The sequence below is a fragment of the Pseudorca crassidens genome, chromosome 12, assembly GCF_039906515.1.
Source record: "Pseudorca crassidens isolate mPseCra1 chromosome 12, mPseCra1.hap1, whole genome shotgun sequence".
In the NCBI taxonomy this organism is placed as follows: domain Eukaryota; kingdom Metazoa; phylum Chordata; class Mammalia; order Artiodactyla; family Delphinidae; genus Pseudorca; species Pseudorca crassidens.
In genome coordinates this window covers 12,815,099-12,837,370 of record NC_090307.1, presented here as the reverse complement: position 1 = coordinate 12,837,370, position 22,272 = coordinate 12,815,099, and the positions used below count along the sequence as shown (strand labels likewise).

Genomic DNA, 22,272 nt, shown 5'->3' with positions numbered 1-22,272 from the left:
TCGAAACAGGGCACAGAGAGGCATACTTACCTTGGTTTTGTTTTCTTCTGCAAACCCGGGGGTGTCTGTGTCTGGTGGGTAGGCAACTGTGACATAAACATTATACGGCTTCACCTGCATTTCAGAGACAACATCGACCCCTTCAGTAAACAAGATACAATTTCGCATCCTCCCTTATCAACCTGCACTGGCTGCCAGGCAGACATTCTAAACACGGCCCTGATTTTCTCAAAAGGTGGTGAGACCAACAGGGTGATTCTGTAAGAGGAGAACTACCACCAGGTGAATCAGGAAACTCCTAGCCCTGAAGATCATTTAGAAGTAAAGGCAAAAAGCTCACCCAACCTCGATTCCAGAAAACAGCTGGCCCTGAGCTAGGGAGATTCGCCTCCTTCTAAGTTTCTTCCACTCCCGCTGACCAGGGGCCTGGGAGCTGCCCGTGAGGAGAGCAGATGATGCTAAGGGGAAATCCGCTCGTCCTCCCTGCCACCGCACACCACTTGGGCTCGGTGGCCAAGGCCACGGGACAGGTCTACTCCTCGGCCATCAGGAAGGAAAACAAGTTTGTTTTCCACAAGAGGGGTTTGTTTTCCTTCACGGCTGCTTCTCAAACCCTGGTTATGTGGATTTCATTTGCAAAATATATTGAGATCATTCAAATCCCTTCCCCAATGCCCTTCTTGTGCCACCCCAGACCCAGGTCTAGAATTATATCCATCCCCTGGGAAGTGTGCTGGTTCAGGAACTCCCCTGCCAATGAGGGGCTCAGGGGTCACTTCCTCCGCCAGGCCAGCAGACAGGACGCTCCCCCGCGTGGATCCCCCAGGTCAGACCAGGACAACCTCACCTGTGAACCATCTCATCCCACATCTATACGTGCAAACTCCTTCCCAGCTTCTCTTCCCAGCTCCCTGGCTCTCTCTGGAACAGAATCCTAGGCTTGTTTACCTCACTGCGGGGTCTCCTCACTCATAAACACACCTCCGACAATTCTAGAAGATTCTCCTGCTGGTCGGACAGGACACACCTCTCCCACTGACCCCGTGCTCCACGCTCGTATCTGGCCCTGAGGCTTAGGGACGCTAAGCAGGATGGATTAAACCATCAGAATCTCTGCCATGACTTCTGTTTGCTTCTGGCTCACTGTTTAGCCGCACGGAAACGCCTAAGGAAGTTGGCAGCGGACAGGCAGCTGGTCGTGAGGAAGACCACTGTGCGTCTTAAGGAAGCTGCAAGTGACAATATTATATTGCTTCCTCGTGTATCAGCCTCTGAGAGCATCCCAGGGTCCTGTGTTACATTTGGCTTTTTTTCTCCCTACTTCCTTCTGTGAAGCACGGTCCTCAGGGCTGCAGAGGAGCCACAGGGGCAGGAGAAGCACGCGGGCAGGAGAGCCTGGCCAGCCAGCCCAGGAAGTGCAAGAGCAGAGGACGGTGTCCCTGCTGGTTCGGTTCCGCGCACCTAGGGCGTGAGAGTGCATTCACTCAACATCGCCGGGGCCTGCGGCTTCAAGGCCCGGCCGTGCTCATCGATAGCTCGGGATTCACCCGGCAGTGAGGCTGATGAGCAAGCAATTCCTCTTCCACTTGTTTTTGAGATACTGACTTTAAAAACTGTCTCCCACGGCCCTGCCCTTTGCTGTGCACAGACCAGAGAGAAACACCACCAAAAAAAGAAAAGCCAATAAGCAGTAATTAGACAGCCCACCCAAAGCCTGAAGCTGACTGCTCAGACGCGGTCGCTTCTGCACTGCTCCCTCCCCGGCAATGACCCAGGACAGTGGTACTAAGCTAACATAAGACAGGATGTCAAAGCAGTGTTTCTCAAAGGCAAGGTTATGGCTGAGCTTCCAAATGGTTAAAACAGCTTTCCAGAACAGCTTTTTCCCGGGGTGGGCACAGATTGTCAGGGTTGGGAGAAACCAGTCCAATCCCTTTCTGGGTACTGGTATCCTACCTACAATCATGGAGCCAAATGACCCTCTCAACCTATGGCTGGATACCTCCAGTGGCTAGTAACCTAACCGCTGTATTTATTTATCCAACAAATACTTACTGCATTATTACTGTGCCCTCGTGGAGCTTACAGTCCCCTGAAACCCTTGGTTCAATAATTTGTTAAAATCTATATAAACTATATCTACAACCTTCCTTTAACTGACTGATCCCATAACCCCGGCAGAAAAGGAAATGAGGTTCATTTGGCTTCACTGGTTCTTGCTAAGACGAGTGCTGACTCCTCAAGCCCACTTCTGCTAAGAATGTATAAGCCAGGACTTCACTGATTCCCATTTACGTAGCCCCTGTCTGCGTTTCCTTGTTCTGCTCACTGACCATTCTGTCTCCCCCACTGCTCTGCCCTAGTCCCATCCTGTTACCATTCCCTCCCTTCTACCTGGCCTCGTTCTCAATCAGAAAGACGCCCTATGTGCTCAAGAACTGGCTTATTACCAAAACTATCTCACCTAAGGTGTGCTGCTCCTCATTCCACCAAAGCCAAGGCATGGGGGCTGGAGAAAGGATTACAGCTGTTGACGTGAAGCTCCAGAACTAAAGCTCGGCTTACTTGTGGGCCACGGCGGGAAAAGACAGGGCTGGGGGGCGGGGCATGAGGCCAAGGGAAATAGAAAGGGGGACACCTAGTTTTCTTTTACTTGGTGTCTGCTACCACATCTTTGGCTACACCCCACCTCAGAAGTCTGCTTTCCAAAAAGATCAACTTCTAAAATCTTTAAATGATGTATTTGTACCTAAAAGACTGAGTCAAAAAAGGACGACCAAAAAAAAAAAAAAGCCAACAAAGCATTCTTTCAAATTTAGTAATTGTATGTAAAACATTTCTAGGTCCAACTTTAGTCTGAGGGTCAAGGGCTGAGGTGGAGAGGAAGACTTAAGAATTCATTAAACCAAAAAAGAATGATAAACAGCACTTAGAGTCTGACTAAGTCTAGAAGGTTTCATTCACAAAAACACAAAAATCACCTTGGCCAAACAGACCAAATGATCCAGGTTTCAAAAACAGGATAAGTTTGTAAGGAAACAATTGTTTTGATGCAAGTTCTGCTATGAACAAACTAGATTTTGATTACTGAATTTACTTCCCCTCAAACCTACTTTCCATGTACGTGTTTAGTTTTTGGTTTTTTTTTAATTAATTAATTTATTTATTTATTTTTGGCTGCGTTGGGTTTTCGTTGCTGCGTGCAGGCTTTCTTTAGCTGCGGTGCACGGGCTTCTCATTGCGGTGGCTTCTCTTGTTGCGGAGCACGGGCTCTAGGCGCGTGGGCTGAGTAGCTGTGGCACACGGGCTTGGCTGCTCCGCGGCATGTGGGATCTTCCCGGACCAGGGCTCGAACCTGTGCCCCCTGCCTTGGTAAGCGAATTCTTAACCACTGCGCCACCATGGAAGCCCTATGTGAGGGCATTTTTAATGGAATCCAAATACGGAGCGAAGTCAAGCTGACCAGCAAGTCCAGACCGGCCACTTGCAGCCCGTGAATCACGCGTGTCATCAGGAGGCCTCAGGGACTCGTCTGGACTAGCAGCTCCTGTCTTTTCCCTCTGCTTTATCAACATCTTCTTTCTACCCGAAAGGAAACCAGGCTGCCTGGATCATACACTTTGCCCTAAATGAGTGAATCCTGAAGTCGTTCTGCAAGACAAGACTCGGGGACAAAAAGCCCTCGTGCACAGACCTTTCAATTCCAAACTATTCCTTCTCCTACTGGGTTTCTGAGACCGATGTGAAGGGGTGAGGCAACCCCTGACCTGAATTATAGACACGTTACAGAGGCAGACAGGGAGCCAAAAGGCAGAACGAGAAGGCATGGACTTTGTTACTATTTCTGTCACAGAGTAATGATGTGGCTCTGAGCAACCCAATGGCTTTACTGAAGACTCAGTTTTATTATCTAGAATGTGACATAACAACATCTGCCTCGTATATTTCACAAAACTGTTATAAAAATAAGACGGTTATTCATAAAGGGACTTTTCAACGTAAAAACTACAAAAGAAATACCGGTGTTCTTGTTGGAAATTTCACAGGCATACGTGCCCCATTGGCTAAGCATATATGACAATGACCTGTCATTGATTAAGAGTATCAAGGACATTGATGACAATGAAATTTGTGGCTGGTTCCTTTGGGATGAGAACAGCACAGTCTACCAGTCCCTAAGTGGCAGGTCGGGATTCTGTCACTGACCCGAGAACACGTCTGCACTGCATTGCTCATCCGATATCTGGGCAGCGTGGCACTCTGCCATGTACCGTCACGGGCTCTTCTGGGGGCTCTCTGAATCAGGGCTCAGCAAGCTATGGCCCTTTGCCTGTGTGTTTACTGGCACATAGCCACACCCGTTCATTTAAATCTTGCACAAGGCTGCTTTCCTGCTATCCCAAGAGATGTGAGTAGCTGCATTAGGCACCATCTAGCCCTCAAAGGCTAAAATATTTATTCTCTGGCCCTTTACAGGAAAAAAATTTATCCACCCTTGATCTTAATCATTAAATGGGATTCTCAAATCACACTCTTACTATAAGAGGACTGGCCACAGTGAAGTTTCCTGTGGGCTTCTTAACATCATGATGTTAAGAATCTAAGTGTTAAGTGTTATATTTCAGTATACAGCTGACCCTTGAACAATGTGGAGGTCGGGGCGCCGACTCCCTGCACAATCGAATTCCACGTATAACTTTCCAGGAGGCCCTCCGTACCCACAGAGCTGCATCCACGGATTCAACCAACCTCAGATCATGAGGGACTATAGTCTTTATTGAAAGAAATCCACAAATAAGTGGGCCTGCGCAGTTCAAACGTGTGATGTTCAAGGTCAACTGTATATAGAAATAGAAAGAATTTTACCTTAAAGTACGTGATTTTGGAAAGATACGTGCGATGCTCTCTAAGCATCCCCATGTGACAACAATGCAGAAGTCTACTTCACGCAGCTGAGGAGGAAGATTATACACATCTGACAAGTGCTTATTTTATGCTAATCCTAACCACATCCTCCTTCCACAAGATGTTCTATTCACTGTGAAGATAAAACGCACTCACATTCAATATTTCTTTAGGATATTAAAATATAAGTATCAGGAAAGCCAAATGCAATTTTTAGTTTCTCATTTTTACAAACAAGGAAACTGAGATCAAGCTAAATGAATCTGTCTAAAAACTGAGAGCTACACAGTAGCTCTTTCTTCAAACACGTTAGTTTTATTAGTCAGTCATAAAGGACAGACCTTTTTTGTTAAAGGGGTATCTTTAAAAATGTTAAAGAACAACAACAACAAAAAGTTAAAGAATAAAATATCTTACAAACACTCACACAGTATTAGGCCAGTAAATGCACACCTCACTTCATCATGCTTTGCTTTACTGCGCTTTACAGATATTGCATTTTTTACAAGTTGAAGGTTTGTGACAACCCTGCACTGAGCAAGTCTATTGGCAACATTTTTCCAACAGCATTTGCTCATTTCGTGTTTCTAAGACACATTTTGGTAATTCTCCCGATATTGCAAACTTTTTCATTATTATTACATTTGTTATGGTGATCTGAGATCAGTGATCTTCGATGTTATTACCAAGACCCACTGAAGACTCAGATGATGGTTAACGTTTTTTTAGCAATAAAGTATTTTTTAATTAAGGAATGAATGTACATTGTTTCTTTAGACATAATGCTATGCACTCTTAGTGGACCACAGTACTGTGTAAACGTGGCTTTTATATGCACTGGGAAACCAAACAATTCATGTGACTCGCTTTATTGCGATATTCACTTTATTGCATCCGGAACCGAACCCACAAAATCTCTGAGGTATGCCTGTAATGCTACGAAGATGTTAGTAGTGCTAACTGTGTAGTAAATTTTTATGCAATGAAAAGCATGTTAACTGCAAAGTTCAGGGGTTGCGTCAATTCTCCTTCACTAATGCCAAATCTACAAATCTCTAATTTAATACAATGACACGTGTAAGGAAGTTACAGACTAAAGGGGAACATATATTGCTGGGCTGACTGAAGACAGCTCTTACCTCCATCTGCAAAGCTTCCGCCAATCCCCTGATGGCAAACTTGGACGAAGAGTAGGCTGTGAAACCAAATAAGCCCAACTGCCCCGCCTGGGAGGACACAAAGACAATCCTGCCCACGCGGCGTTCCTTCATGGTGGTGATCACCGCTCGGCTGGGGTACACGCTGCCCAGGTAGTTGACGCTCATTAATCTCTGCAGGGAACAAAGAGGCCACGAGAACTAAGCAAGGTCAACGCCCCAAGGCTGCATCCCACGGGCATCCTGCCTTCTCACCAAGTCTGAGCTCGTCAGTGGAGCCCAAGTGACTGGGAGCTCAGCCGATCTGCTGAACGAATGAAGGCCTAATGATCCTGTAAGTGACCGTGACACACAGGACCTACCACTGGGAGCCTATTTCAATCTAGCCTTACATTCTCACAACGACAGCACTTACATCTTTGCTGAAGACTGGTCAAAATTAGTCTTCTCCTTATAAAAAGTACACTGCATGCTACAGGTAACACTTTCTGAGGAACAGTTTTGAGGAAAGAGCTTCAAGTATTTCCAGCCCTATTAGTTCTAAGTGACAGGAAGACCACAAAGAGACGGGGACCGGGGTTGACAGCAGCGACTGTGGTGTAAAGCTTGGGCTCTACCATTTACTGCCTATTTGAAGATGAACAGAAAAGTCAGACACTCTACTTATTTCCTCAGTGAAAACAGGGTTAATATGGGTGTGATCTCACAGGCCTGCAGCAAGGATTGAAAGAGGAAACACAAGGCAAGCGCCTGGCACAGCCCCTGACCTGCAGCAATTACTCAATAAATGTCGGCTCTTATGATGGGTAAGGACTCATAGAGGCACCAAGATCTACTTTCCCCTCATCCTGGGAGCGCTTAAAAACCTTACATTTTCAACCTGAAAGTCTCAGGATACTGCATTACAATGTTTCTATATTAAAAGTCTTGTAAAAATACTAGATCTATCACCATGTGAAACCAAACACTTCACTGGCAAACTTTAAGTCCATCATGAAATGTTAACTCAACAGCATTAAGTAACTTTTAGAAACAATGACCAGAAACACCAGCAGGCCAGGGGGAAATACTTAGTTTAAAAAAAGCAGAGGGCAGGGCTTCCCTGGTGGCGCAGTGGTTGAGAGTCTGCCTGCCGATGCAGGGGACACGGGTTCGTGCCCCGGTCCGGGAAGATCCCGCATGCCGCAGAGCGGCTGGGCCCGTGAGCCATGGCCACTGAGCCCGCGCGTCCGGATCCTGTGCTCCGCAACGGGAGAGGCCACAACAGTGAGAGGCCCGCGTACCGCAAAAAAAAAAAAAAAAGAAAGAAAGAAAAGCAGAGGGCAGACGGTATTTACACCGTGACTGCAACTATTTGGAATATTAAATAAAAGTACATGTGCACAGGTACAAAACCAAAGAAATGTAGAAAATTGTGAGTGACTATGTTAGGATTCTGGGATTCCCATTTTTCCCCCCCAAATGTTTTTTAATATCATTATATTGGTTTGACAAAAAAAGAAGGCATACTGAAGCCATGTGTAAACCTTAGCTCCCTTCAGAGACCCCACTAAAATCTCAATAGAGATCTTTTTCAAGGCAAGAATCCACGTGAGCAAAGAAAATCGCAGCAATGACATTTCGGACGTTGAAAAGAATGACGAGTGAGAACTAACCTGGCAGAAAGCTGAATGCGAGGTGAGGAGAAGATAAACTAAAAAGCAAGGTTAAACCACAGAAGCCCCCAAAGGCCCATGCAGCACACCGAGCACCGCTGGGGGCAGGAGGGCAGGCGTGGGGCTGGAGGACAGGAATGTGGACTGAGTCTGTTTAAAAGAGTCACACAGACAAACCCACCCACCGTCATAATCAGAGATTTCAGTACCCCACTTTCAATAATTGACAAACAAGCAGACACAAATCAGGAAGGAGACAGGAGACCTGAACAATGTATAGACACTGATCGAACACTCCACCCAAAACAGCACAATACCACCAACCCTCGGTATCCATGGACGATTGGTTTCAGGACCTCCCCCCCGCCCGATACCAAAACCTGCAAATGCTCAAGTCCCTCATATAAATGGCACGGTACAGTCAGCTGTCTGTATCCTCGGATATGCGGGGCTGACGCTATATATTCTTTTCAAGTGCACAGGGAATGGCTACAAGATAAACGATATTCTGGGCTATAAAGCAAGTCTCAATAAATTCAAAAGGATTCAACTCATACAAAGTATGTTTGCTGACCACAATGGAATTCAACTGGAAATCAAAAAGAGAAAGATTTCTGGAAAATCCCCCAAATATTTAAAAACTAAGTAACACTTCTAAATGATCCAAGGGTCAAAGTGAAAATGGACAGGGAAATTATACCATATTTTTAGCTGAATGAAAATGAAAACACAACTTATCAAAATCTGTAGGATGCCGCTAACGCAGAACTCAGGTGGAAACCCACAGCACTAAGTGTCTGTGTTAGAAAAGGGAAAAAGCCTTCAATGGATGACCTCAGCTTCCGCCTGAAGAAATCATAAGAAGAAGAGCAACTTAAAACAAAAGTAAGCAGAAGAAAAAGTAATAAAAATAAAAGGAAATAAATGAAATAGAAAACAAAAAAAAAACCAATAGAAAAATCAATAAAGCCAAAAGCTGGTTGTTGAGAAGATCAACAAAACTGATAAATCTGTAGTCATACTGGTAGGAAAGAGAAGGAACACAAATCATCAATAACAAAAATGAGAGGGGTGACACCACTACACACTCTACGGATGTTAAAATAATAATAAGGGAATATGATGAATAACTTTCGTCCATTCGACGACGTAGATGAAATGGACAGATTCCTTAAAAGAGACAAGCTACCAAAGGTCACTCCAAAAGAAACAGGTAAAAAGATATAGATGTAGCCCTTCATCTGTTAAAGAAACTAAAGTTAGAAACCTTCCCACAAAGGAAACCTCAGCCTTCACTGGTGAATTCTAGCAAACCTTTAAAAAAGAATAAATCAATTCTACACAAATTCTTCCAGAGAATTGAAAAGGAGGGAATATTCCCCTACTCATGCTATGAGGCCACCCTGACCCTTATACAAAAATCACAAAATAACATTACTAAACAGTACAGCTAATATCCCTCAAGAACAAAGAAAGGATAATAATAATCACAACCAAGCAGCGTTTATCCCAGGAATGCAAGGTTGGAAACATTTGGAAACTAGTCAATGTAATTCACCATATTAACAAACTAAAAAAGAACTCTGTGATCATCCCAATAGATGCAGAAAAAGCATCTGACAAAATTCAACATTCATTCCTTATAAAAACTCTCTGCAAACTAGGATAAACTACTAAACTTGATAAAGGGCATCTACCAAAAACAAAAAACAGGGAGTTCCCTGGTGGCCTAGTGGTTAGGATTCTGGGCTTTCACTGCTGTGGCCCTGGGTTCAACCCCTGGTCAGGGAACTGAGATCCTGTAAGCTGTGAAGTGCAGCCAAAAAAAAAAGAATTAAAAAAGAGAACAAAAACAAACTACAGCTAACATCATACTTAATAGTAAAAGACTGAGTGCTTTCTCCCTAAGGTCAGGAACACGACAAGAATGCCTGCTTTCACCAACTTCTATTCAACACTGTACTGCAAGTCCCAGCCCATGGAATAAGGGTATGCAGATGGGAATGAAGAAGTAACACTTGCAGATGACACGACCTTGGATGTAGAAAGTCCAATGAGTGCTAGAATTAATAGTGGAGTTCAGCAACACTGCACGATCAGTACACAAAAATCAATTGTATTTTTCTATATTAGCAATGAACACTCAGAAATTGAAATGAAAAAAACCATTTACACTATCATCAAAAAACATGAAATACTGAAAAACAACGAGCAAGACCCATATGCTGAAAATGACAAAACACTGCTGACAGAGATTAAAGAAAACTTAAGCTAAATAAATGGAGATATATATTATGTTGTAAGGGTTAGAAGACTCAACATTATTAAGATGTCTGTTCTCCCCAAATGGATCTACAGCAGCAGTGTAATCCCCATCAAAAACTGCTCTCATTGATAGCTACAGGTGGATAAAACAAGATACACCTCCAAGAACCCACAGAGAAAACCACTGAAAAGGAAAATTAAGAGAAGTGTTGGTATTCCCCAAGACCACCTCCAGCGTGGGCGATTCGCTGCAAGGTCTCAGGGGACTCTGCACACGGCTGTGCTCACGACTGAGGCTTATCACAGTGAAAGGACACAAAGCGAGACCAGCGAGGGCAAAAGGCACCGGCCAAAGTCCAGGGGAATCCAGGAGCACATTTCCACGAGCCCTCTCCCCGTGGAGCCACACAGGACATGCTTAATTTAAGTCTCCCGGCAATGAGTCACGACAGCACAAACTACTGTGTACCTGCGATTTACATGCATGTGAACGTCGGCAAAATTAAAATGAAAAATACTCCAAACAAACCAAAGAACATAATTGAGATAGAATTCATCTTAAAGAAAAAGGAACTCTTATCTTCAGAAAATGCATCAAACGTGGTAGTGTGTGTTCTAACAGGGGGTGTCGGTGATAAGCCCACACCTGGACTTGACCAGAACGAGGCAAGTGACCAGACCGAGGTGGGAGAGAGCAGAGGGGCATGTGATGGCCTGCGAAGGGGACGCCCTCTGCAGCACAGTGGCCTCCTGCCTCCTCTCAGGGCAGCCAGGGGTAGAGGGGCGATGGCCAGAGACGGCGGGGCCCACAGCAAACCATCCCTGGAATGAGGCCCTGTCACTGGAATAGAGCAACAGGTTTGGGGTTAACCAGGCTTCCTCTTTAGAGCCCAGTCCTTTCGGAGGTGAGGCCAATTCCAACATCCCCTGTCAGCTGCTTAAGCCCCTGCGCCGTGCTGACCTCTCCCCACTCCACGGTGACCCACGCCGGCAGCTGCATCCACTTCCCAACACCGCCGACCCTTGTCTTAATCACCCTGACAGTCCTCAGTCTCCTGACGCAGCAGGCAGAAGGAGCCTCTAAAGGCTGCGATGCAGATCTCACTACTCCCCAGCCTGGCTTCAACCCCTTCAGAGGTTTTCAGCTGAAATCCACAGTGGCCCCATCCCACGTGCCCAGGGCTCAGGAAGCTCTGGCCTCCTGGCCTCCTGGTCAAGCTCCTGGAGTTTGCCCGGCTCTTTCCACCTCGGGGCCCCTGCAGCCACTGGCTCTCTGGACTGGATCTCCTTCTTGCTGTCTCTGCACCTGCCCTTCGGGTCACCTTCCACAATGTGTAAAAGAGCCTCCTCTCTTCCTTTCCCATTTCCTCTCCCCCGAGAATCAATACTTGGGGCATCTGTAATCACACTGCTGAGAAGCTGGATCCCGCCTGGTCTGTCCCACCCTAGCTGGGCCAAGCCTTTATTCTCCCGCTCACCACGGCATCCCCGGGCCCTAGAATGGCACTCGATTCACTAGAGGCTTTCTCGAATATTGGTGGGTTGAATGAATAAAAGACAAAGGACATTAATATTCACACACAGCTACCCTGAGCTGAGCGTTATGCACCCAATTATGCTACTTCATCTTCATGGCCCTGGGCGCCGTAGGTCCCATTCACAGAGATGCAGGCTGAGGATGGAGGAAAACCTGAGGCCAGAAGGAAGAACGGTTTGCCTGAGATCACAGTCAGTAAATGGTTAGACTTGAAACCAGTTGTGCTAAGATTTAAAACTGGTTTAGTCTGATGCCAAAGGCCAGCTTTTCTCCTACTGTCCCATGCTGCTGGGGACAGAGCAACAAACAGTCTGTGTGCGTGGGTACTGGTGTGGGTGGGAAAGAAATCGATTGTTTTTCTAAACGAAAGTGAGAGAGAATGAGAGACAGACAGACAGAAGGAAGGAGATAGTGTGCTGGAGACTGAAGGTTGAGAATAAAGTGAGTTTTTTAAAAAAGATTAGATTTGTGCTTTTTTTAAAAATATTTCAGCATGCTTCATATTCTATACATGAATTGTACTTCTTCCTTCATCTCACCTGCTTCACGTTTTCTCCTTGTCATTGATACCCACACACAGTCACCTGTTTTTTTTTTTTGGCCATACCGAGTGGCATGCAGGATCTCAGTTCCCTGACCAGGGATCGAACCCACACCCCCTGCAGTGGAAGCACGGAGTCTAAACTACTGGACCGCCAAGGAAGTCCCACACAGTCACCTGGTCTTATACTCTCAGTTTCTTCTATTCTTCTCAGTTATAAATCCCCACAAATCATTCACTCCATTACCTTCGGACTTCCATCAGACCCACAACTGGAAACAATCCCTCCCCTTCTGCCCCTGGACACACCCCACGTCCTGAGGTCTTAGCTTTACAACTATGCATTTATTTATTACAGCCACATAGCTACCTACACCTCCATCCTCTTTGCCGTCCACAGCCAGTCAAGGTGAGTCTGCTGATTCTCCCTTTATATCATCTTTCACGCACACACGCATGCACGCACACACGCATGCACGCACGCACACATACTTCTCTTTCGCTGGCCGCCTCTGAAGTCTCTCCCCTCATCATTTCATACCTAGACTACAACTATTTCCCACAACTGATTTTTTACACAGCTGTTGAGAAAATCTTCAAAATCTCCCTGTCAATACTTAGAGATAATGGCATACAGGTCAAGACAACTATCTTTTATGCCGAGTTGATAAAGGAGCCTTAAGACACTAGAGTCCCTGCTACGGCATCCCTCTGCTTCCCTCTCCATCTGGACTCGCCTAGCTCGCCTAATCACAGAGTTTACGGTGCTTTCCCACAGTCCGCCAGAAGCAAGATGTCCAAACCGCTGCTCTTGGAGTCTCCTCTTCCATAAGAGGGGGATGCATTTTAACTTCACAGAGCACATCATTCAAAACCCATGGCTAGCAGGAAGGCTCTAGAGACCAGTAAGAAAGAGATGGTTGATGCAATGTCAACAAAAGAAAAACATGTTTTGCACCTAAGAAAGCCTTCAGATCTGATGTGCGTTTCTTTGGCTCACCTTTTTAAAAAATATATGAATATGACGCATTATCTTTGTCTCTTGGTTTCAAAACTCTAGAGTCTGCTCTTCACTTTTTTTGGGTTTTCATTGTTCAAAACACTGATACTTGACAAGAAAATCCAGCCTCTCTTGGCGTACAAAGAGCTCTCTTGATGATATGACCTCAGTGAATCAACGCAGTAATCTGTGTCAGGTTGGAGGTTTCATTCCCATTTTACAGCTGAGGAAACCAAGGTCCAGAGACTTGTCTAAACTTCTAAGGCTGGATGGTCACTGTGACTAAAATCTTGTCCATCCTCTAGTTTTCTAAAGCTTCTGTTAAATCTGAACGCATTTCACCTGTTTCATTCATAAAGCCTTTAGCCAGGAATGAGTCCTCCCTTTTAGTGCATGGGCTACCCCAATGAGGAAAAAACAAATGTTTACTTACTTCAAAAGTACTAACTTCAAGATCTTCAAATTTTCCTGCAAGTGACATTCCTGCACAGTTTACAAGCATGTCCACTGGGCCCAGTTTCTCCTGTGCCTGGAAAAATGTATCAGAGTGGGCATTAAGAAAGAGAAGAAAAGAATCCCTTAGTAGCCAATCAATGCCAATAAATAAAATCTATAAAACTATTAAATCTACAAGGAAGATATGTCAACTCCAAGCCACACACCAAAATGGCAAACCAATCGAAAGGCGAGCGGATTAATTCCAATTAACCCAACCTCTTACTTGTTTTATGACATTCTCTACTTGGCTGTAGTCTTGAGATACATCAACTGATATACAAAGCACCACCTGTTAGACAGAGAAAAAAATAATCAAAGCTATGCAGGGGTCTGAAACTACCTTCAAAAGAACTTTTTTTTTTTTTAAATTAAAGGCAATTTTTTTCCAATAAAGAAGGAGTCCAGTTTTGGAGGTACAGATTGCAGGGTTTGAAATCTGCTGACAATGCAATTCGGAGAGACAAATGGGGTCAGGGGTGCACTTTCTTGAAAAAAACTCTTTTGAGCAAACTCAAAAGAATGTTCTAAGAAATGCTGGCTGGAGGGTACAGACTTTCAGGTGGAAGATGAATAAGTTCTGGGGATCAAATGCCCAGCATAGTGACTATTGTTATTAATACTGTACTGTAGACTTGTAATCTGCTAAGAGAGTAGATCTGGAGTGTTTTCACCACACACACAAAAGCGGTAACTACGTGGGGTGTTGGCCGTGTTAATCCACTTGTCTGCGGTCACTCTTACACAGTGTAAACATATATTAAATCGTCACGTTGCAGACCTTAAATATATACAATTTTTGTCTACGTATGCCTCACTAAAGCTAGAAAGAGAAAAGAAATGTAAAAACTCTCCTCTTAAAACGCAACTAGCCTGTAGTGACAGGAAGTACATCACAAGCCAAGTGCACCCAGGAGTAGAGGGAGAAACGGGGTGCAGAGGGGCAGGGCAAACTCCAGGGGTGATGGAAATGCTCTGTGTCTGGATTTCAGGGGTGGTTTCACAAGCATTTAGTGATACATCCGTCAAAAGCCATCCAACTGAACTCTTTAAATTGGTGTGGTTCATTGTACACAAATCCTACCTCAATAAAGGGGTCAAAAAATAATAGCAAACTTAATATCAGAGTATCAGAGCAGTATCAGAGCTATCACTGCCCTCTTAGGATTCAATACCAGTAGGTGGAATAAAGAGATAAGTCAACAGGATCTACTTCCAGAAGCCTCCTTAGACCAGCCGCGCTGGGAGGCTAAGCTGGTGGAATCATCTTACTAGGCCAAGGGCAGATCTGGGCCTGTGGGAGCCGGGGGGGAAACCAAGTCACATTTGGTTCACTCTGAGGTTTGCTTGAGGTCCCTGACTCTGGACTGAACTGCCATTTACAGATTTTCTAGATGAGGGGTCACCAAGCTGAGTCCAAGCCCACCTAGTACAAACCTGGCCATGTTTAGGGATGCACAGCACAGAGGGATGGTGGGAAGAGCTCAGCCATTTAGTCTTTGAAAAGGGAGGGAGGGAGGGGAAAAGGGGGGAAAAGCATGTATCTCGGTGCTTACTTTGTTTGGGGAATGTATGTATTTATTTATCTATTTATTTATTTATTTGGCTGCGCTGGGTCTTAGTTGCGGCATGCAGGATCTTTTTTAGTCGCGGCAGGCATGTGGGATCTAGTTCCCTCACCAGGGATTGAACCCGGGCCCCCTGCATTGGGAGTGTGGAGTCTCAGCCACTGGACCACCAGGGGAGTCCCTCAGTGCTTACTTTGATAGAAATTTATGAAATAGAAATTAAGAACACTAATGGGGACAGTGAGCTACTGTTTTTTTTAATTTTGTTTTTGTTTTTTTTTTGCGGTGCACGGGCCTCTCACTGTTGTGGCCTCTCCCGTTGCGGAGCACAGGCTCAGGACTCGCAGGCCCAGCGGCCATGGCTCACGGGCCCAGCCGCTCCACGGTACGTGGGATCTTCCCGGACCGGGGCACGAACCCGTGTCCCCTGCATCGGCAGGCAGACTCTCAACCACTGCGCCACCAGGGAAGCCCAAGCTACCGTTTTAACTTTGCTTTTCAGACAATGTTTTCAAATCAGAGCTTAGGCCTCTGACATAGGAAATGTTCTATGTTCCCAGGGAGGTCACTGAGAGAAGCAGAAGGGTGTTTGCAGTTTCTCAGCCTTTCCATGGTTTCCTCCCTGTTGAGACTGGCCGCCAAGCTAAGTGGAAGACAGAGCGGGTGTGTACGGAAGGGAGCACACACCCACGATATGCAACCAGGTGCAGTTGCAAGTCCAAGGCCGTGTGTTGTGGTGGGAAGAACAGGCACGGCACTGGGGAAGCCGGGGTTCCAATCCTGTCCCTTCATTCACCAGCTGAGCGGAACCCAAGACGTTTGCAGTGGTCTCATCTGTACAGTAACAGCGTCACAGGCTAGCGACGAGCCAGATCCCTTCCAGCTCTAAGAAGCCACAATGTGAGAAGTGAGGCCAAAGGGTTGGATAAAAAGAGCCCCGTTGCCTTAGGACTGATAACATCAGGCAGGAAGTTGTATTTAATGCAAGAAGGAACCCCATCCTAATGGTCTAAATTCCTATGAAAAGGAAACAAGCCCCTTCGCAAACGTAACCTGGAATATTCCAGACTAGTGGGCTTGTCCTTGAATTCTATCCCATCATCATACAGAAGACATATTTTAAAAAAGAGAGTAGGAATCATACAATTAATTTTAAACATGCCTTTTCATACGGTATTAGATCACTTACTGTGAATAAAACCTATACCACAGGTCAGTAACATTTCAAAAAAAATGTTTACAAACTCCCAGGAAAAAGAATGCCCCCAGGGCACTGCTTTTGCTAAGAGGAGTAACAAGCCAGCTCTGGGCCCAGCGGCAGGATCAGGCCCCCACTTGCCCAGCCCAGCCCAATGATCTTCGCCTTCCTTGATGTGCAAGTCAAGAACTTTCCACATGACCTGAAGCCTCCTGATAGATGAAGGAGTGGGGATAATGAGGAAGAAGCCCAGAGCAGAGATGGCGCTAGCAGCAGGCGTGACTGGCCTTCAGCCAGGACATTTCAGATCTGTGGCTCTGATGTTTCATTCTCTATCAGAAGTTACAGGGATATTTAAAAAAACAGGAAACTGGGGAGATTTGCTGAGCTGGCAGCTTTCTAATGTTTGTGGGCTTCAGAGGAGATACAGGCAGAGGCCACGGTACTAGAGAAAAACTCACATAGGTGCACAAAGAGAGGTGGATGAGGATTTTTATGTGCAGCATAGAATGCAAAAGAAAACAAAATACAAATAGCCAACGAGAGGCAACAGGTTAAATAAACTCTGGGGTACTCAATATTATGCCATAGCAGTTTTAAAAGATGAGGCCGACTCATTTATATTGACATGCAAAGTTCTCTAATATATTCTCGTGGAAAGAAAAGAGGCAATTAAAACTACAGTGAAACACCACTTAAAACTCATCAGAAAGGCAAAAATTAGAAAGTCTGCCAATACCAAGTGTTGGCAAAGAGTCAACGACCACTACTGGTGAGAGTGTAAACACTTTGGTGATGCATACACTCAACTCAGCAATTCCATTTCTAGGTATGTTCCACTCTTGCACAAGTGCACAAAGGGATACACTTTAGTAATAGCAAGAAACAAAGCAAACTAACAAAAAAACTGGAAACAACCTAAGTAGCCACCCAACAGTAGAACTGATGAATGGAAGGTTGTCTATACATACAAGAAAACACTAGACAGCAGGAAAAAAAAAAGAATGAACTACTACTTTATGCAGCAACAGAGAGGAATTTGAACAATAGTATCAGGTGAAGAAATAAAGTTGCATGAGAGTACACAAAGAATGATGCTATATAAACCTAGAGAGAGAAAGTAGGTTAGTGATTGCCTAGGGCTAGGAGCGGGTTGGGAGAGAACAAGGAGTGACTGTTAATGAATATACACTTCCTTTATGGGATGATGAAAGTATTCTACAATTGATTCTGGTGATAACTGTGCAACTTTGTGGATAAGCTAAAAACCACTGAATTGTACACCTTAAATCAGTGAACTTTATGGTATGTGAATTATATCGCAATAAAGCTATCAAAATAAGAATGATGCCATAAAGTTCAAAAAGAAGCCGAAGTAAACAATACTCTTCTCAGTGTCACATGCATTTATGGACAAATTATTTTTAAAGAGCAATGGAAGAAGTAACACAAAAATCAAGTTGGGGGTTGCCTCTAGGAATGAGACAGGAAGATGAGGCGGATGGGGGGAACAGAGGAGCCTTCAGGGGCCCTGGTAAATGCCATTTCTTAAGCTGGTGATGAGTGTGTGGCTATCAATTTATTATTATGTTTTATACTAAAATACATATTGTATATATATACATACCATTTTATTCATCAAAAAATTCCACAACCAAAAAAAACATTTAATACCTCCTTCCCCTTAAGTTAATTTGAATAAATAATGGAAATGAAATCATTTTCTAGGAAAGCATTCTGTTATTTGATCATTTGTGTGTGTATGTGTGTTAGAGTCTATACACTGTTTTTGGTAATAACATGAAATCCTAGACAATTCATATAATTTCATCTTTTTAAAGACAGCCTAATATGTATTTTAATTAGGAAAAGCTTACGTGCTTTCAATGAACTATTCACAGTTGAAGTACCTCTTCTCTTCCTCTGCACACCTGTGTTGATTAGTATAGAAAATGCGTCATGAGGGCAGTGATTTTTACCTGTTTATCATTAATAGAGTGTTTTTCGATTTCTTTCTTTGCCTGCAACAGTTTGTCCTGAAAGTAACAGAGAACAATTAGTTCTACTGATTGTCTATTTGTCCACTTGTTTGTTTAAAAGGAGAGAAAAAGCAATTAGTTGTACAAGGATTTATTAAATGCCAAAAAACACGCAGGACAGCACCCATATTGCAGAGCTATGGTGGACACATAGCTGTAAAGTATGCTAAGCTATGGCTAAGTGAAGGCAAGTTTTAAAATTCACTGCAGAGAAAGATAATAAAAATTAATGAACCTCAAAATCCCTACTATCAGTATTAATTGCTAAGGTCACCCTATCAATTCTAATAAATGTTTTAATTTGACGTTACTTAGATATGAAACAAGAACAACCACGCTGATATGCAGTGCTTCCCAAACTTAAGGGTACATGTGATTCCATGTCAAGAATGCTTTCCTACGAGATCGTCCAACGTTTTCCTCCTCTACTGAAAAGCAAATATAGTCAAAATCAGTTTTTAGACGGACTAGGTAAACCTATGCCTGGATACTTTCAAAGATACTCTGAGGACAAGCAAAGCTAACCCATGTAATTGTGTAATTCTTCCAAGGTCTCAATTCTGCTTGTTTTAGTCATTTTCAAGAAGACAGAGATCGGTTTACAGTGCCTTAATTTGCTATAAAAGCTGAAATTTAAATACATCATGATAGCAGAGAAGAACAAAAGGGGGGAATCCTTCCGAAAGACACGTGGGTTTTCTAAACAAGAATGTGCCTATAATAAAATTATATTATTCTATTAATAAAGATGTGCACCACCTGACTTTGCCAAAATCAGAATAGAAAATTACACTAGAAAATAAAGACTTTATCAGTGCCAGAAGGCTCATTCACCTCCAGCAATGCCAGGACCACAGAAAGAGCTTCTGAGCACCTGAAATGCTGGCCTCCCTGCCTCGTTTTTCATCTGTCTTTTGTCAGATATCAGCATTGTTTAAATCTCACAAAATGCCATTTTCTCACAGTCGTGTTTTCAGTCATGGAAGGTGGCTTCAACGTCAAAGCAGATGCATTGTTGGAGGGGTCAGGGGATAAATAAAAGGTAGCTAATTCTGCCTTTCTTCATTTTTAAAAGAAATGATGGACGCCCGAGCCTAATTCTGGGTCATTATTTACGCATCTCCCCCAGGCCCCCCGTGACCTGCCTTCCTCACTGGGCCCCGCTCAGCTGTGCACCCCTACCTGGCAGCCACCACACTACCGCCCTCCTTATTCACAGGTGAAGCCAAATCCCCCAATCAACGATGGCGCCCTGGAGCACCCACTCTCTCCGTCATCCCTCCCTTCATCTCTTCATCCAACAAAGATGTCTGGAGCACCCACTGTGACCCAAGCAATTAGGCCAAGCACAGAACGACAGCACTGGACAGGACAGCCGTGGTCCTTCCCCCGCGCATAGAGCAAGGGGACGCCATGACTGCTCGTGGGAATACAGTGTCACTGCTCTGGGCTCTGGCAAGAATAACAGACACTTGAAAAACAAAAAGAAAGAAAGAAAAACAGACCTTGTGTTGACTCGGTACAGAAAGACACATGTTTTGCTAAACTGCTGGGGAAGAGTGAGATTCCCCTGCAGGGTCTGGGTTTCACTAGAGATGGAGCTCATGTCATAAGCAAATTATAGAGAAACACCTACACGTCATCCTTCAGGACTTAGGAACGAGCCCCACGATGGCTGCTGTCGGCACCTCCGGGGAGGTGGCGGGCCCCGCGCTTCCTGTGGCCAGGTGTGTGCTTAACTAGGTTTTGGCCGCTCCTAGATCTGCAGTGTCCATGATGTTGCCTAAGAGTTGCTGGCACTGAAAAAATATCTGTGGAACTAACCTGACTTCAGCCAAGAAGTCTTTGTCCCAAATACAAGAAATAACCAGTGGTTCAGGAATCACACCTCCAACCACAGACATGAGTGATTTCCCCACAGGTGTGAACACTGTGACGGTCGCATAGCCTCTGTGACTAATGTAACGATGAATTAGTAGGTGAATAGTAATGAACCTAGAAGACTTACCTCATTTCGTGCAACCAGAGTTATAAAAGCTCCTTGTTTATAGCACTCGATAGCAATGCACTTTCCGATGCCACTGGAGCCTCCTGTAACCTAAAAAAGCAGAAATTAAGAAATCTTAGCACCTGAAATTTCCCTTCTGTGGGAAGTTTATTTAAAATAACTATGATGGGCTCTAAAACCCAACCTACAGGAACTAAATCTTCAGCTATTGTAGCATCTTCATCCCAGACCTAATGAATGGAGTTTAAGTGCAGACGTGGAAAGATTACACTGTCAGCCGGGCCTGCGTTGTTTCCAGTACTGAGCTATCAATTGCACACCTATGATATTTTTCTGAGTTCACTGTGGCTGGGGGGGGACGAGAGGGGGAAATGCCCTGTACATCTAGCTAATAAACAGTACATTAGTCTGATAATTCGAAAAGACACATGCACCCCTATGTTCACAGCAGCACTATTTACAATAGCCAAGACATGGAAACAACCTAAACATCCATGAATGGATGAAGATGTGGTATGTATATACAATGGAATACTACTTGGCCATGAAAAAGAAAGAAAGAATGCCATTTGCAGCAACATGGAGGGACGCAGAGATTATCATACAGAGTGAAGTAAGCCAGACAGAGAAAGACAAACATCCTATGATATCGCTATACGTGGAATGTAAAATATGACACAAATGAACTTATCTATGAAACAGAAACACTCACAAACACAGAGAACAGACCTGTGGTTGCCAAGGGGGAGGGGGGTGGGGGAGGAATGGATTGGGAGTTTGGGATTAGCAGGTCAAACTAGTATATACAGAATGAATAAACAAGAAGGCCCTACTGTATGGCACAGGGAGCTATATTCAATATTCTGTGATAAACCGTAATGGAAAAAAATATGAAAAATTTTGCTGTACAGCAGAAATTAACATCGTAAGTCAACTATACTTCAATAAAATAAAAAGTAAAAATAAAAAACACTAGTCTGCCTTTGAGTCCAAACCCAAATGAACCATTTCTTTACTACACATCTCCTATGCATGACCAGCTCTACAGGAGATGAAAAGAATAATCACTTGCATATACTTACGATATTTTAAATGACTGCTTATTATAAAGTAATACATGATCACATGGAAATACTGAAAAGTAAAGCTTTTCTTCTTGCACTAGTCTAACCCTCACCAAATATAGCTCAGCCATACTAGCTGTCTTTTGGTTCTATGCTCTCTCCAACCACAGGGCCTTTGCACATTCTATTTTCCCTTCCAGGAATGCTCTCCTCCCCTCTTTTCATCTAACTGGCATCGATTCACCCATTAAATCTCAGCTCTACCTCACTACCTCAGGAAAGCCTTCATGGACTCCCCTCTACCCCACCGCAACCCACTTTGCAGCATTGCATCCTCTTTTTTCTTTGCTTTACATCACTCCATAACCAAACAGCCATGCATTTACTTGTGTGATTATTTGATTCACAACCATCTCTTCCATTACCACCCCGTAAACTCCATAAAAATACCAACTCTATCTTGGCTCCCCACTGTATCCCTAGCGCTTAGTACAGTGCCTGGCATACAGGAAGGACTCAATATATATTTTATTTAATAATATGAATGTAACATTACCTTTCTAGTCATTTTCCCTACACACATCTTATAACATGGGCCAGGGGAGTGGGGGGCCTGGAGTTGTCAGGTGAGGGGAGAAAGCAAGTGTCAGAGGGGCATCTGTCCTTACACGCTTCTGCATCCTACTCTAAAAAACATTATTTTGTAATGTCTGAGGTTAAAAAACTAAAAGGCTTTACAATATTGCATTAAACAGCCGTATCAAAAAATATTTAACTATTTCCCTATTGTTAGACATTTAGATTATTTCGAATATTTTACTGTTAGATATAAATCATGCT

General features: G+C 44.1%; 1 protein-coding gene across 1 annotated transcript in view; it reads right to left on the bottom strand.

Annotated features, from left to right (window-relative positions):
* The window catches only part of KDSR (3-ketodihydrosphingosine reductase), a 39,025-nt gene that overhangs the window by 13,410 nt on the left and 3,343 nt on the right, over positions 1-22,272 (bottom strand). Inside the window, exons 2-7 of the mRNA XM_067698890.1 lie at positions 20,369-20,458; positions 18,301-18,357; positions 13,782-13,847; positions 13,494-13,589; positions 6,045-6,236; positions 31-114 (exon numbers count right to left, since the gene is read on the bottom strand). Of these exons, the coding sequence (XP_067554991.1) occupies positions 31-114; positions 6,045-6,236; positions 13,494-13,589; positions 13,782-13,847; positions 18,301-18,357; positions 20,369-20,458 (585 nt within the window). The remainder of the gene's footprint in view (positions 1-30; positions 115-6,044; positions 6,237-13,493; positions 13,590-13,781; positions 13,848-18,300; positions 18,358-20,368; positions 20,459-22,272) is intronic.